The sequence below is a fragment of the Thalassophryne amazonica genome, unplaced genomic scaffold, assembly GCF_902500255.1.
Source record: "Thalassophryne amazonica unplaced genomic scaffold, fThaAma1.1, whole genome shotgun sequence".
Lineage (NCBI taxonomy): Eukaryota > Metazoa > Chordata > Actinopteri > Batrachoidiformes > Batrachoididae > Thalassophryne > Thalassophryne amazonica.
In genome coordinates this window covers 55,003-70,799 of record NW_022986280.1, presented here as the reverse complement: position 1 = coordinate 70,799, position 15,797 = coordinate 55,003, and the positions used below count along the sequence as shown (strand labels likewise).

Genomic DNA, 15,797 nt, shown 5'->3' with positions numbered 1-15,797 from the left:
CCCTTAGGCAGTATTATTAGAAAGCATTGCTTAAATTTTCATTGTTACGCAGATGATACCCAGCTTTATCTATCCATGAAGCCAGAGGACACACACCAATTAGCTAAACTGCAGGATTGTCTTACAGACATAAAGACATGGATGACCTCTAATTTCCTGCTTTTAAACTCAGATAAAACTGAAGTTATTGTACTTGGCCCCACAAATCTTAGAAACATGGTGTCTAACCAGATCCTTACTCTGGATGGCATTACCCTGACCTCTAGTAATACTGTGAGAAATCTTGGAGTCATTTTTGATCAGGATATGTCATTCAAAGCGCATATTAAACAAATATGTAGGACTGCTTTTTTGCATTTACGCAATATCTCTAAAATCAGAAAGGTCTTGTCTCAGAGTGATGCTGAAAAACTAATTCATGCATTTATTTCCTCTAGGCTGGACTATTGTAATTCATTATTATCAGGTTGTCCTAAAAGTTCCCTAAAAAGCCTTCAGTTAATTCAAAATGCTGCAGCTAGAGTACTGACGGGGACTAGAAGGAGAGAGCATATCTCACCCATATTGGCCTCTCTTCATTGGCTTCCTGTTAATTCTAGAATAGAATTTAAAATTCTTCTTCTTACTTATAAGGTTTTGAATAATCAGGTCCCATCTTATCTTAGGGACCTCGTAGTACCATATCACCCCAATAGAGCGCTTCGCTCTCAGACTGCAGGCTTACTTGTAGTTCCTAGGGTTTGTAAGAGTAGAATGGGAGGCAGAGCCTTCAGCTTTCAGGCTCCTCTCCTGTGGAACCAGCTCCCAATTCAGATCAGGGAGACAGACACCCTCTCTACTTTTAAGATTAGGCTTAAAACTTTCCTTTTTGCTAAAGCTTATAGTTAGGGCTGGATCAGGTGACCCTGAACCATCCCTTAGTTATGCTGCTATAGACGTAGACTGCTGGGGGGTTCCCATGATGCACTGTTTCTTTCTCTTTTTGCTCTGTATGCACCACTCTGCATTTAATCATTAGTGATCGATCTCTGCTCCCCTCCACAGCATGTCTTTTTCCTGGTTCTCTCCCTCAGCCCCAACCAGTCCCAGCAGAAGACTGCCCCTCCCTGAGCCTGGTTCTGCTGGAGGTTTCTTCCTGTTAAAAGGGAGTTTTTCCTTCCCACTGTAGCCAAGTGCTTGCTCACAGGGGGTCGTTTTGACCGTTGGGGTTTTACATAATTATTGTATGGCCTTGCCGTACAATATAAAGCACCTTGGGGCAACTGTTTGTTGTGATTTGGTGCTATATAAAAAAATTGATTGATTGATTCAAACCCCCCACCCCGGTCCTCCTCCTGCACACAGGACACGACCTGCTGCCAGGCAAATAAGCAAGAGACATTATTCTAAAAATTGATTTTTGAACGTGGTAAATTTAAATATCTTGCATCCATCCTTGATTCTGCATCAGCATGAAACCTGCCATTGGGCTGCCCGGTTGATGAAAATCCATCAACTTTAATCCCCGGATACTTCATTTTTGGCAGAAAGAAGGCTGCGAACGTCGGCCGCTTCACCAGCATCCTCTGGAACAGGACAGGCTAGCAGGGCCGCGACGACCGCAGCCTTTGAAGTGTGCAGCTGCTGAACAAGACACTCACTCACCTTCAACCGCTTACTGCAATTAAGGGTCACAGGGGCTGGAACCTATCCCAGCAGTCAGAGTGTGAGGCGGGGTTCACCCTGGACAGGACGCCAGTCTGTCACAGGGCCACCGGGATGCAGACTGACTGAAAAATGATTCTCAAATTGTGCAAATGACTGGTTTTGCTTTCACAATTAATCAGGTTTGAATGTTTGGTGTCCAAAGTGACCAACAAACAGGCTGAACATCCGTAGTTTCTGTTAAACACCAACACGCGGTGTGAAGCCGTCCTGGTTCATCGTGCACCAGCTCTGCTGCCTCCAGACTGATTTCAGCACCTTAACAAACCGTGTTTAACCTTTGACCTGTGTGACCCTGCACTGACCCTCTAGGACAGCTCACCTCGGCCCTGTGACAGTGAGCCCAGAGTGGTTTAAGTAGGTGACCCTGAAGGTGGTGCTGTTCACTAGGTAGGAAGAGTCTGGACTCAGCAGCACAAAAATCCTCTTTACAAAAATTAGTTTAATCAAATCAAATTACTCACATTTTAACAGCTGGGTGGGGAAAAAAAGAGAACATGAAAAGAAAACAATCGACTCATCATTCAGACGCTGCGCTTTCAACATCAACATCACATCAACATGACCTCTGACCTTCCTGGGCAGGAAGGGGACTGGATTGGTGCGACAGTTTTTGAGTAGAGCAGGTGTGGGCACGAGCTCCTGGTCCGGATCCTCCAGAGAGGAGGATGAAGCCCCGTGAGGAGGCATGGCCAGAACTGTCGTACTCATTACCAATCAGAATGGAGACTTTTAGTGAGGGGGCGGTGCTTCCTGCACAGTACCTGTTCCAGCCGCAGCCCCGCCCATTAGTCTGTACAGCGCGTTGAGGTGACAACCTTAGAAACCCATGCCACCGCCCATCCCACCCATGCCACCGCCCATCCCGCCTCCAGGCAGCTCCTTGTCCTCCTTGGGGATCTCCGTGACGACCGCCTCAGCGGTGGCCAGCAGGGAGGCGACTCCCGCTGCGTCCAGCAGCGCCGTCCTCACCACCTGTGGAGACAAACCGGGCGCAAGGGAGAGTCAGTGTTCACCGCCACGCACGCACGCACGCCCCTCAAGCTAACGTGGTACAGTCGCTGATGTAACGTAAAACTAACCTGTTAATGCCTCAGTTTGCCATTTGTTTGATATTTTTGCAAAAGTTACTGAAAAATAAGCTTTTTAAAACCAGATTAAACTGCTTATGAAGATGTTAGCATGCTAACTAGTGGTTAGAGCAGCGTCACTGAGTCACTGGACTGAAACTAATCAAATGAATTCTAGTTCCAGTCAGCAGTCAAACATACGGCAAAAAGTCACACTGTGGGTTTTCCCGCCCTCCATCATGAAACACATCAACGCCAAGTAATCAAAGCTGGCCACGCCCACCAAGAAGGCATGTAGCTAATCTGACCGGATCTTGAGGGGGATGATCCCTCTTCCTGTTGTGTAAACCAAACATATGATCTTCAGCCAGGTTTTACTATGGTTATTTCCATAATTGATTACTTGACTGACTGGTTATCGGCTGCAGCCGGAGTCCTCTGCTGGGGTCAGAGTTCAGTCGACCTTTAAGACTATGACATTAAACAGCTGGTTTTAGACTCTTGTGACATATGTAACAGGGGCAGGAAGAGTAACCAGCGCTTTGTCTGAACTCCAGGACAGACTGCACGTACCTTGGTGGGGTCGATGATGCCCGTCTCCACCATGTTGACGTACTCGCCCAGCATGGCGTCGTACCCGATCTCAGCCGAGCTCTGCAGGATCTTCTCTACCACCAGTGAACCCTCCACACCGGCGTTCTTAGCAATGGTCATGGCGGGGATACGGAGAGCCCGCCTGATGATGTCCACACCTGTGCAGAGAAACAGACGCAGTCGCACTTACCACCAAAATTAAACATTTCATTTCCTGTAGCATCAGAGTAAATGTCAAAGATGACTGGGCCTGTCACAGTAAGACATTTTGTTGCAGAAATCATGATATCGTCAACATTGTTTTTAGTCCAATTTATGCCACAAATATAACAAAATATCACATAAAAATATAAGTAAATCCTTTCAAAGAGCAAGAACTTAACTCTGAAGAATATTCAGCACTGGAACTGAAACGCACACAAAAAAAATCAGTGATTCATATTTCTAAAGGGTTGTCTGGGCTAACGGCCCATCTGTGCCTGAAGTAAGGGGCCATTTTTCTCCATATGAATTGGCCCTAAGCAGACAGCAATGGGCCTATACAAAGTAAAATGAAATTAAATAATTCAAGATGCGTCACGTTTTTATTTAAGCTAAAAATGATGCAAATATGAGTCTGACTCCGCCTCCTGCACAGAACAGGAGAAAAGAGGACAGAAGCAGTGCGTCCTGCTGAAATGTTGATGACTTATGCACACAAACACACACTTAAAGGGTGACTTTACGAGGCCAGTGATATAATAGTGTTCTTCACAATCATCACAACAAAATTAAAGTCGAACAAACTGGCGTATCTTTGAGTTACGTGACAGGACACGTAACTCGCGTGTTTTACTGACCGATCTTCTGGTCGTTGTTGGCTGTTTTGAGGCTGTCCAGAGACGGGATGCAGCGCAGCAGGGCGCAGCCTCCACCCGGCACAATGCCCTCCTCCACGGCCGCCCTTGTAGCGTTCAGCGCGTCAGTCACACGATCTTTCTTCTCGTTCACCTCCACGTCACTCGTTCCTCCAACCTGAAATGCAGCATCCGTGTCAGTCTTCCCTTCAGAGAACCTGAAGGTGGCAGTACTGTGAAGCACCAACACAAACCCACCTTGAGCACGGCCACGCCATCGGAAAGCTTGGCCAGCCTCTCATTGAGCTTCTCCTTCTCATAGTCACTGGTGGTGTTCTCCAACTGCTCGACAATCTCTGCCGCCCGTTTTTCGATGTCTGCAGCGCTGCCGCCTCCCTTCAGCAGCAGAGTGTCGTCTTTAGTCACTTGAACCTCTCCCACCTTACCGAAGTCATGAGCCTGGATGTCCTCCAGAGCCAAGCCCAGGGCTTCATCTCCAAACACCTGTGAGCAGGAGACGACGCCAGACCACAAAGGTCACAGAAAGGTCAAAACCATCTAATCAACTGCAGAGTTTATAGTTCAGGGAGCAGGCAATGGTGCAGCATGCACCACACTACAGAGCCACCTTCAAAGAAGAACTAATAACGTAATGGACACACCAAGGTCTGAAATGATTTGGGACTGGAGTGAACCTACAGTGCCCCCGGTGGCGATGGCCATGTCCTTCAGCTGGTTCTTCCTGTTGTCTCCAAAGCCTGGAGCTTTGACTGCCACCACCTGCAGGCCCACCTTCAGCCTGAAAGTCAACCAGGAGTCACTCTTTGAACTGCCAAGCTCCTTAATGGCTAAGTAAGACCTAGAGGTCCGTGAAGGTACCTGTTGAGAACCAGGGTGGTGAGGGCCTCTCCGTCCACGTCCTCAGCCACGATGACGAGCGGTTTGCGGTGCTGGTTTGCAATCTCCAGGGCAGGAACAATGCTCTGGACACTGGAGATCTTCTTCTCGCTCAGCAGCAGATAGGCGTCCTGGAACTCACACTTCTGACCTGGAACCAGAACAGGACCATCGTCATCACGACAGCAACAGTGAAGTTTGATCTTGTCTACATGGGGACACTTGTGTGACATCATGTCCACTGAGCCCACTTAAAAAATTAGATCCCTCCCATCACTATTTCTAATTTCAGTCACTCATCTCATCAGACCCAAAGTCACGCCCACCCAAGCACATAGCGTTCACACAGCATCATGTGACCTCGCCAACAGACAGATGGAAGTTTAACATGGCAGCAGCCCCGCCCCCTGCTAACCTGCTCCAGCTCACCTTTGGCAGTGTTGATGAAGTAAGGCGAGATGTAACCACGGTCAAACTTCATACCCTCGATGATCTCCAGCTCATCGTGCAGCGTCTTTCCGTCCTGAAGACAAAGCGTGAACCCACAACATCAGTGAGCTGATCAACTTCTCCAGATACGACTGAAACAGGCCAATAACAAACCTCAATCCGAAAATGTAACAAACGTGTCTGAATAATCAGCATCCTGACAGCTGATTGGTTCTGGCCACAGGCTGGACAAACCCTCTGTGACGTCATACACAGGGGTCTACAGTGGCTTTGGAGCTCAAACGGGAGGTTCCAAATGTCGCTGCCTTGGGAAAACAACTCCGCCAACTCCCAGCTCCTTATCCATAAACAGGTTAAGAGGTGGAACGTGGGTAAGACCGGCCTGACCCAGGCCAGATCCAACGCAAAAACAAAGACAACATCGCTGATCATTTAAGTCACTGATAGTTCTTCAATAATCAGTTTTCCTGATTAGTTGTTGGAAGTTGACAATTTACAGATAACATACTTTTTTGTTAGCTTCAGTCCCTATGTAGCATTGTTTATGATAGCAAGACATTCTCCAAAGAGTTCATGTGATTCTGGTCAAACGACGCCATGACGAAGGATGTGACAAAGTGATTTTAGTGAGGATCAGAGGTCCAGGTCAAAGTTTCAACATCACACTAACACACTGGAAAACTGACTGCTTTACACAAATGTCTTCAGATATTTTATTGATTGATGTAACATTTTATCTCCATGACTGACACTTTGAAATGTGGGTGTGGCCAAGCATTTCAATGTTTTTGTAACTGAGTCTTACCTTGACAGTGATAACTCCTTTACGGCCCACTTTCTTCATCGCGTCCGATATGATCTTACCCACTTCTATGTCACCATTAGCTGAGATGGTAGCAACCTGAATGACAGGAAATGACATCACTGCTTTACAGTTAGGCCCAAACACATTTACAGCCAAATCAGGTGACTGGAGCAGAAACGACACATTGCTGTCATTTTCTCTACTTTTGAGGAACAAAATTAACTGGACAACTGTCTGCTGAGCTAATCCACTTCCACCTCCAGGACCAAAACCAACAGGAAACTTGCCAGTGGTCCAAAGATGGTTGACAAAAAGTTCTCATGGTTTATTGGAGGCATCGGCGTGTTTAAAGACATCTACCTGTGCAATCTCCTCAGGTGTGGTCACGGGTTTGGAGAGCTTCTTCAGCTCACCGATGATCGTTTCTACAGCCATCATGACACCGCGGCGGATCTCCACTGGGTTAGCGCCTTTGCTAATGCTATCAAAGCCCTCTCTGGCGATGGCGCGTGCCAGGACTGTGGCAGCGGTGGTGCCATCACCTGCTTCCTCGTTGGTGTTGTTGGCAACATCCTGCACCAGCTTGGCCCCAATGTTCTTGTACTTGTCCTTGAGGTCAATGCTCTTGGCTACAGTCACTCCATCCTTGGTGACCTTCGGGCTGCCCCAGCTCTGCTCAATGATGACAGTGCGGCCCTGGAACATGAAGCATGACACAAATTACCCACTGATGGTTTTCAACAACTGGGCATAGACAAATGTTTTATGAGGAGTAAAAGCCAGGCCAGGAGGCTGAGAGAACCCTCGGTACCTTTGGACCCATGGTAATTGCCACGGCGTCAGCCAGCAGGTCCACGCCCTGCAGCATGAGGGCGCGAGCGTCAGCACCAAACTTCACATCCTTAGCATAAGCTCGTGTGAGGTGAGGAGCCAGAGCCCGGCACACGGGTCTGACCTGCCTCATGACTGCTGGTAGACGAAACATCTCTGCTGTCACCACAAGGAAGAAAGTGACCTAAAAACAAACAAATAAAATGACATTAATGACCATCAACAGGCCCCAAAAATGACTGTCAACAAGCTCCAAACATCAATTCAGACCTGGTTGACTGAAAACTCGAAGCGCAGCTTTCAGCCATTCATTTGTTTGCACCAAGTGTTTCCGACTGGCTCACATAAACACAAGACAGGCTGGTTCCCGCCTCTTTATTTACTACTGTGCATATTTTATGCATATTTATTTTCACCACATAAAATTCTGTCCATAAACAGTTTTTAGCTCAGGTGTTAAATGTTTTTTTTCCCCCACTGACACACAAATTTAAACCAGAACAGGAAAAAAAAAAAAAAAAAAAGAAAAGAAAAATGTCCTGACCACATGTGACACGTCAGAGTTTGCCTGGAAGTGACTTGACTTCACTGCTGCGTTTCCTTTTCCATGTGCACAGAGGAGGCAGGGACCAGCCAGTCGTCCTCGGGGCCTCTTTAACATTGGACATGCCTGGAACACCTCCCTAGAGAGGCCACCAAGGAGTCGGGACGACGGGAATGACATCTCATCAGAACACCGGCTGAATGATGAAACACACCTGACTGGCCTCATTATGTGCAGTACATAAGTTCCAAGGACCAGGGGCCTCATGTACAAAGACTTGCATGAATTTCCAACTGAAACATGGCGTACGCTAAAACCCAGACACTGGCATAAGCACAAAAATACCCAGATGTATAAAAGAGTGCATACGCATTGGTCCTAGCATGTTCCATTCATACATCGCAATCACGGTGGAATTGAGTGCACATGCACCAAGCTCCTCCCTCTTCACACCCCTATTTAAATATGCAAATTCATGTAAACAGGCTTTCGGAGCTGGGATTCCCCCTCAGTCAGATCAGTCAACATGAACACAGAAGAAATAATATGACGTGGAGACACGCAGGCATAGTTTATTTGGTTCCCTGTCAAAAAATAAACATGAAATGGGAGAAATGTTTGTGGAAGTGTCTGCTGTCAGCTCAGAGCAGCGCACACACACTCAAGTGTGTGACATCCCCAAATTTACACCAAATACTGAACACAGGGAGACAATCAGGCGCCTGTTAAGAATCTGCAGCTCTAGTTTCACCACCAAGAAAAAACCCAAACACATTAACAATAAAAAACATATTTGATTGTGCACATGCCCAAACGTGCCTGTGCTGGTTTCATTCAGAACAATTACACAAATAAAGTATTTCCTCACTAGTCAGCCACCCATTGTGCACTGTGCCAGCCTCCATCTGTTGCCAACCCAGTACATTTGTGCATCACATATGATGTGAACATTGATGGAATTAAAATGTTTCCTTAAAACAAAAACAAATTCATCATGTGTTGGCACCTTCATAGCAATATGTGTGCAGTTAACAGCTCCGATTATATTTGGGAAACCGACTCTCGCTGGAAATTGTACTTTAATGTTGGAATGTGATGTACCTGGATGACATTTGGATGACTACATTCCACACAGCTGGCATGGCTCGGCTCAAGGTTGACTGGCACACTCCTGAGACCGATCAGCCAGCTCCCGCTCGAATGCCCGTTTCCAGGAAGCCCAGTGTGGTCAGCACCTGTGTGCACACAGACAACCCCTGGCTCCTCACAGTATTGCACTCTGGGCCGGCTGTGTTCTGCGTACAACTCCAGTAACAGTGGCCTTGGTAATCAAAATCAGCTGATGAGCCAATTATTGTCATTTGTAAGTAAATCCTTTTGTTCCCTGAATACATGCTCACATCAGATTGTGCTATTTGGAAGGTCCTCTAACAACACTAACACAGCCACTGTTAGCGCCATTTTACTCATCACTTTGCTCATGTTTTTATATCCACCCATATAACTGCAAACACGTGGGTGTGTTAGTTGTTCATCAGTGTGTCTCTGATGTGCACATCACTCATGACTTCATGTTTTCACACTATTAACGGTTTCCAGCATCACTTCTACATGTCGGCAGAGGAACAGCTTTAGAAACGTACAAATGCCAGCGAGGATTTGTGCATGACGCACCGCACATTTCCACTGTGATTTCACTTTTGATACGTCTGAAGATTAGTGTGGAGACGGACGGATGCCATGTTTTTATGCATGACCTTTATACATGAGGCCCCTGGAAAGGCAAACACCGCCTTAAAAACAGCAGTGTCCCCCTAGTGGTCACAAATGGTATTGCTTACATATGGAAGACAGAATGAATATGAAGTGAACTGTTTAAAGGTGTGATTTTTACTGACATAACATTAAGCACGTCAGTTAACAGGTTTCAGTTCACATCAATTCGGATTTTTGTCCAGTTCATGGAGTTATATGCTTTAACACACACACACACACACACACACACACACACACACACACACACACACACACACACACACACACACACACACACCAGAAGGTCTTCAGTCTGAAAACGTGGATCTGATCTGCTTCCACTGCGGAACATCAACACCAACCTTTTCTGACACTTTACAGGTGAAAACATTACTTTTTCACTTCAGCCGTTTGTGTGAACGTGTTCTCCCCACGTGGCTCCGCGGGTCACTAGTTACAAGGTCAAACCCCGACACCACGTGCCCCAATCAATTACCGATACCGGATCAATACACGACACCGCCGGCGTCAATCAGCAGTGTATCGATAAATGATCGACACCTGTGAAGTTTAACGAAAACCGGACGAACCGGGTCAGTTCTGAAACCAAACGTTACATCATCCCGCGCCGCAGATAGAATATGTGTCGGTTAATTAACGGTTGTTCCAGACGTTAGCTCCGTAACGTACCGTTTCTCGGGGACTCACCTTAAAAGCGGGTATTTGATGCGCGCAAGATCACAGAAGATCCGAACCGATCCGAGGCTGACCCAGACTGCACGTGCGCGATCACATCCGGGTCATTTACCGGCCCGCCCCCAACCGTGGATAGTCAAATAAACTTGTCTAAATAATAGCGCCAGGTGACGTTTCTGCGTCAGATAAACTTCGACCTACTCGGATTTACGATGACCGGTGACACCGCTCAGTCACGTGACGAACGGCCCGGCCGTTACCGCCGTTACACGCGTAATATTGATCCATGCTCGATCCCGGGGTCCCGCTTCCAGAATTTTCTCGTGTTGATAAAAGGAAAAAAAAAGTTCATCTTTGTCTTTGTGCGTTGATTTTAAAAAAGATGTTTAAGTATAAAACTCATAGTCAGCGAGCAGATTGTGTGAATATGGTTAACCTTGACTGAGAAACTTTATAACTTTATTCTAGAAGCTTCCGGTAGAAAGTGCGCGTGCGCAGAGCTGGTTTTCTGGCGCTTTCCTCACGTGGAGCCTCAGATCCACGCGCGCGACTCCACGACGACCTCGACCGCTGCACACATGGTGAGATTTTATCTTAATCGGAAAAACGTCGAGTTTAATACGGCAAGGTGCTAATTTAGCTTATTTTAGTTTAAATCACTGACGAGGTCAACTCGGATCCGGATTAGATATGTGACAAGGTCAGCCGGGGTCAGACAATCCGGATCTGATAGCTCTGAACCGGGTTCTGAGGCGTGGATGCCGTCAAAAGTCCAAGTCTTTAGTCTGGATCCAGACTAAAAACTTGGACTCGGCTTTAGTCTGGATCCAGACTAAAAACTTGGACTCGGCTTTAGTCTGGATCCAGACTGGTTCCGTTCTGGTCTTTGCAGGCCTCAGGTTGTCCAGAGCCTCAGAGACATGTTGGTAAAATCCTCGTGGATGTTTTAAAAAAGCTAAATGTCTGAACGGCTGTTTTGTCGGTGGTTTAGTTTTTGAGTCCAAACAGAACCGGATCTAGACTGAACGTGGACTCGAACCAGGTACCCACACTGATGCTGAGTAACATTGATACATCTGCAGGGCTCCTTACTGTTTAATGTTATGGAGTGTATTTTGACCGGATCGCCTTGCTGATTGGCAAGTTCAAATGACGTCATCGTAGAGGGTATTTCAACATGGCGGTGCCCTCGGCATCGAGTGTTGCGGCGCCCTCGGCATTGAGTGTAGGTGCTAATTTTTCATCTTTAAATGCCATTTTTGGTGCCATGAAGTCATTTGAATCGGAACAGAAAGCCACCTACTGCCGGAGGGATTCTCCGGCGCTAAAAGCAGCTCAGAAACGTGGTATAGCCGTGCCCGAAATTATTTCCACTGCCACGCCCAAAATTATGTCCACCAGCGCTTTTTGCCACGTGGTGGAAATAATTTTTGCAGTCTTGGTAATTTTCTGTGTAGGATGATAAACAAAACCTGCAAATTCAAGACAGATTAAAAACAAAAATACAGAAGTCCAGAAGTATGTATGCCGATAACTGCTGGTAATCTTGTTCACATAAAATCCTTAGAAGATTGCCTTGCATCAGTGAGAAGTTGGATGACTAGAAACTTCCTACTTTTAAACTATGATAAGACTGAAATGATGGTTCTTGGTCCAGTGAGACATCGGCATCAATTTGACCAGTTAATCCTCAGCCTCGGCTCATGTGTCATACATCACACTGACAAAGTGAGGAACCTTGGGGTAATTTTTGATCCTTTGTTGTCCTTTGGCCTCCACATTAGAAATATTACTAGGACTGCTTTCTTCCACCTGCCAAGAAATATAGCTAAGATTCGTCCCATCCTGTCTAGGGCTGATGCTGAGACCCTGATCCATGCATTTGTCTCTTCTAGATTGGACTACTGCAATGTTCTATTTTCTGGTTTACCGCAATCTAGCATTAGGGGTCTCCAATTTGTTCAAAATGCTGCAGCCAGACTTTTGACATGAAGCAGAAAGTTTGACCACATTACACCCATTTTGGCGTCTCTTCACTGGCTTCCTGTCCCAGTGAGATCAGATTTTAAGGTTCTGCTACTAACCTATAAAATTATTCATGGACTGGCACCCTCCTACCTAGCTGACCTAATTAAACCTTACGTACCGACCTTTACGTTCTCAGGGTGCAGGTGTACTTTGTGTCCGTAAGGTGAATAAGAAGTCTGTGGGTCATAGAGTTTTCTCTTATCGTGCCCCTGTTCTGTGGAATGATCTCCCTGCATCAATACAACAATCAGATTCGGTGGAGACTTTCAAGTCCAGACTTAAGACGCACTTAGTTTCCCTTTCATATGGCTAGCATACTGGTACAGTTTTGTTTACACTTTTTACTCTTTTAACTCATGTTATTAGTAAACGGAGCGTGCTGCGGCCTCAATTTCACCTAAATTCTCGGTCTTTTAGTGTATATTCGGCCGTGAATTGTTCTGTGAATTATTTCTGTAATTTATGTTTGTATCATGGCCCAAGCAGAGGGTCACCCCTTTGAGTCTGATCTGCTTGAGGTTTCTTCCTCAGAGGGAGTTTTCCTTACCACTGTTGCTCTGGGGGTTAGTAAGGTTAGACCTTAGCTGTGTGAAGCGCCTTGAGGCAACTCTGTTGTGATTTGGCGCTATATAAAGGAAATAAATTAAAATTAAAAAGTCCACGTCGGCACGTGTGTTTATCCTTTTCTTTTTTCTGTCAGTGTCGTGTCTGCAAAACCTTCGATCAGTCCACCCCTGATTTTCAATAATGAAAATCACCAATATCGAGTTACTATCATGAATGTGAAATGAGGAGATCTTAAACTCCGATCGCCTTTAAGTTCCCTCCCGGCCGTTCCGTTCAGTCCCGTCGTGAATAAATTTAGATGGCTGGCAAAACAGTGCATCCCACCATTTTGCTGGTTTGCCATTTTTACAGCATCATATCGTCCAGTTCAACTTTGCAGAGGGTGCCGCCATGTTGAAATAAACTCTACCGTGATGTCATTTGAACTAGCCAATCAGCAAGGAGATCCGGTCAACTATCGCTAGGTGCATGTTTGATGTCAGACATGAAGATTCAGACAGCGGGCGATTCTGTGAACGTGAGGGAAATTATTCCATGATCCACAAAGAAAAAGTAAAATAATGTTAAAATTACTCCATTTTGCCTCTGCGTGTCGCGGACATGCCACTCAACAGTGTGTGTGTGCGTGCACATGCCTTGCTCATCAATATTACATGTTCCACCTTGGGGGGGGGGGGGGAGAGATTATGGTTTGTATTTGTGTATGTTACCGGTACGTATTTAATTAAAAGTGAAAAAATAGTGTGGAGAGTGAATGAAAGTCTGCTTAGCTCAGTGTCACACATTGAAGATAAAAACAGAATTAACGCAAGAGAGAGGCTTTTCATCAAAAAGAATCTGCCCTCACATTTTCATAAAAGGCTTTTAGTCGTCACAGACATAAGTAAAGTTAGTGATGGACAGTTTCAGTTCAGTTCCTGTGTATTTTGTTGTGCTGAAGTTACATTTCAGTGGGATGACTCAGTGTCATGTTTAAGAAACACGCGGTTAATGTTAAAGGACAATTTGTTGTAGTCAAAAAGTGAAGTTACAGGATTTAAGTGAAATGATTAATAAAAACAAAGCTAATGATATTGGGAGCAGTTAGAGTCAAAAAGTAAGGAACAACTAATGAATAAAACATGTTTTCAAAGTCATCATAAAACTGTCATGGTGTCATTAAGGATTTGTATTGGTACTCGGTATCAACGAGTACCCAAATGTATGTACTTGGTCTGGAAAAAAGTGGTATTGGTGCATCCCTAATGTTCGAGGCAAATTCTGTGCCTTGAGGCTTCATTTAACACTGTAGTACATACACCAGGCCTGTATGTGGCGCTGTAACGCTCCCACAAAACATGGAGAAGACCATAGAGCATAACTAATGTAAGAGCTAATCAGTGTAGCAGGTGACGCTACAAAGCTGCACGCTGAGTAAAATAAAGCCTTTTAAGAGAGAGTGTTTACGCTGATCGTCTGAAATGGACTTATTGCACATTTAAAGTATGTGTATATATATATTATACAAATAGTGGATGGTAAAGAGTCCAGTTATATTGGACGAGGTGTCTATGTTGACGACATGCCATCGATCATGTTCTCCACCCCCTCCGAAATTAAGCAAACAACAAAGAGTCAAGTAAATTAGATCAATTTATTTTGTTGTGAACAGCATATGAATACTTCTAAAACGTCAGTAACATTCTTGTCTACCTTCTTAGTGTTTTTGGCATCCTTGGGGTTCAATATTTCCACCAGTTCCTCCTCTGTGAATTCAGCAAACCTCGCCGGCAGACGATTTTCTGCTGTTATGTATGTTGCCATTTTTTTTCAACCAGCGTCTGTCAGCTAGTTCCTGATCTTTGTATGCCGCGCTCTGATTGGCTAGCTGTTAGCAGTAAGCTCTAACGCTATTGGTCAGTGGGAACCGATCTAATATAACTTTTGGTCCTAGCCTTTTTGGATCCTTTTGGATCCAATGTAACTTTCTGGCACCAAGCATGTCAAAATACAGGTAAATGATGGACAGAAAGGCTAGTTACTAAGAAATGTAAAGTGCTCGATGCAGTAAATGTGTCTGGAGCAGGGCTGTGAAAACTCCGCGGATCCACGAAATTCCGCAGATTTCATTATGGTGGGCGGGGTTAGTGTTTAACTCTGTAATTGTGATCGTCAGAGTTTTTAAAATGTCTATCACAAAGTTTTTTTTGTTTTTTTGTTTTTTTTTTACGACATTGTACAAGTTTTATGAGACCGCGGCAGTCTGCAGACACTGATCTGTGTGTTATAGATACAAATAAGTGTCCTCGGATCCGCAGAGTTTCAAGGAGAAAAAAGCCTGGCTGTTGAGACGGTTGTCGTAAAGTGAGACTGGTTGGTTGCTGCGGCGACGCTGTGTGTCTTCTGCACAAAGCTAAAGCTGAAGGTAGCATGTGGACATTGCAAACCTTTAGAGCTCCAAAGTTTTTAAAAGAAGACTTGTGCAGCCTGTCTGTGTCACGGAGCGACGTTGCACAGAGAGAAGATGGTGAGAAAGACGGTTTGACAAAGTCTGATAAGGACAAGAATCTGTGGAATCGTCGCTGGCTTCATCAACACATCTGAAAGATTAAAAAAAAAAAAAAAACGGAAAAAGTGAACTTTGCCCTCTCAGGAAACACGGTAAGAATTTTTCTCTCTGAAAAATGAACAGCCTTTGATTGGAAAAAAGACACTGTGGCTTTGAATGGATTTACAGGAATTTACACAAGAACGTTGCTTTTTGCTATAATGTATGTTGGGGTGCTCAAGTTTGGTCCTCGAGAGCCACCTTCCTGACACTCTTAGTTGTCTCCCTGCTCCAACACCTGAATCCAATGAGACTCGTTAGCAGACTTTTAATGAGTCTTTAATTGGATTCAGGTGTTGGAGCAGGGAGACAACTAAGAGTGTCAGGAAGGTGGCTCTCGAGGACCAAACTTGAGCACCCCTGGTATACGAGGTCTGTCCGTAAAGTAACGGTCCTTTTTATTTTTTTCAAAAACTATATGGATTTCATTCAT

General features: G+C 45.3%; 2 protein-coding genes across 4 annotated transcripts in view; one reads left to right on the top strand and one right to left on the bottom strand.

Moving 5' to 3' along the window:
• Positions 1-2,126: 2,126 nt before the first annotated feature.
• Positions 2,127-10,332, bottom strand: hspd1 (heat shock 60 protein 1). 2 transcript variants are annotated; one of them, XM_034165510.1, is made up of 11 exons: positions 10,188-10,332; positions 7,168-7,364; positions 6,717-7,052; positions 6,357-6,452; positions 5,531-5,624; positions 5,084-5,252; positions 4,904-5,003; positions 4,463-4,708; positions 4,208-4,382; positions 3,348-3,526; positions 2,127-2,679 (listed from the first exon to the last, which is right to left on the bottom strand). In XM_034165510.1, exons 2-11 carry the CDS (start codon positions 7,339-7,341, stop codon positions 2,524-2,526), a joined length of 1,725 nt encoding a protein of 574 aa, XP_034021401.1. In that variant the 5' UTR covers positions 7,342-7,364; positions 10,188-10,332; the 3' UTR covers positions 2,127-2,523. The 2 variants fall into 2 exon arrangements, with proteins under 2 accessions (XP_034021401.1, XP_034021400.1); XM_034165509.1 differs by having other exon boundaries at positions 7,168-7,371; positions 10,195-10,331.
• A 350-nt stretch (positions 10,333-10,682) lies between these two features.
• LOC117505963 (MOB-like protein phocein) overlaps positions 10,683-15,797 on the top strand; it is a 53,983-nt gene continuing 48,868 nt past the window's right edge. For both annotated transcript variants that reach the window (XM_034165508.1, XM_034165507.1), the window contains exon 1: positions 10,683-10,763. In XM_034165508.1, the coding sequence (XP_034021399.1) occupies positions 10,761-10,763 (3 nt within the window). In that variant the 5' untranslated portion in view covers positions 10,683-10,760. The remainder of the gene's footprint in view (positions 10,764-15,797) is intronic.

What these genes read in the sequence shown, in the direction of transcription:
- hspd1 (XM_034165510.1), bottom strand. Translation starts at nt 7,341, where the DNA reads ATGTTTCGTCTACCAGCAGTCATGAGGCAGGTCAGACCCGTGTGCCGG. An exon ending in ACCACCCTGGTTCTCAACAG is followed by an intron (nt 5,004 to 5,083) that starts GTACCTTCACGG and finishes GTTGACTTTCAG; the next exon opens with GCTGAAGGTGGGCCTGCAGG. An exon ending in CAACAACGACCAGAAGATCG is followed by an intron (nt 3,527 to 4,207) that starts GTCAGTAAAACA and finishes TTCTCTGCACAG; the next exon opens with GTGTGGACATCATCAGGCGG.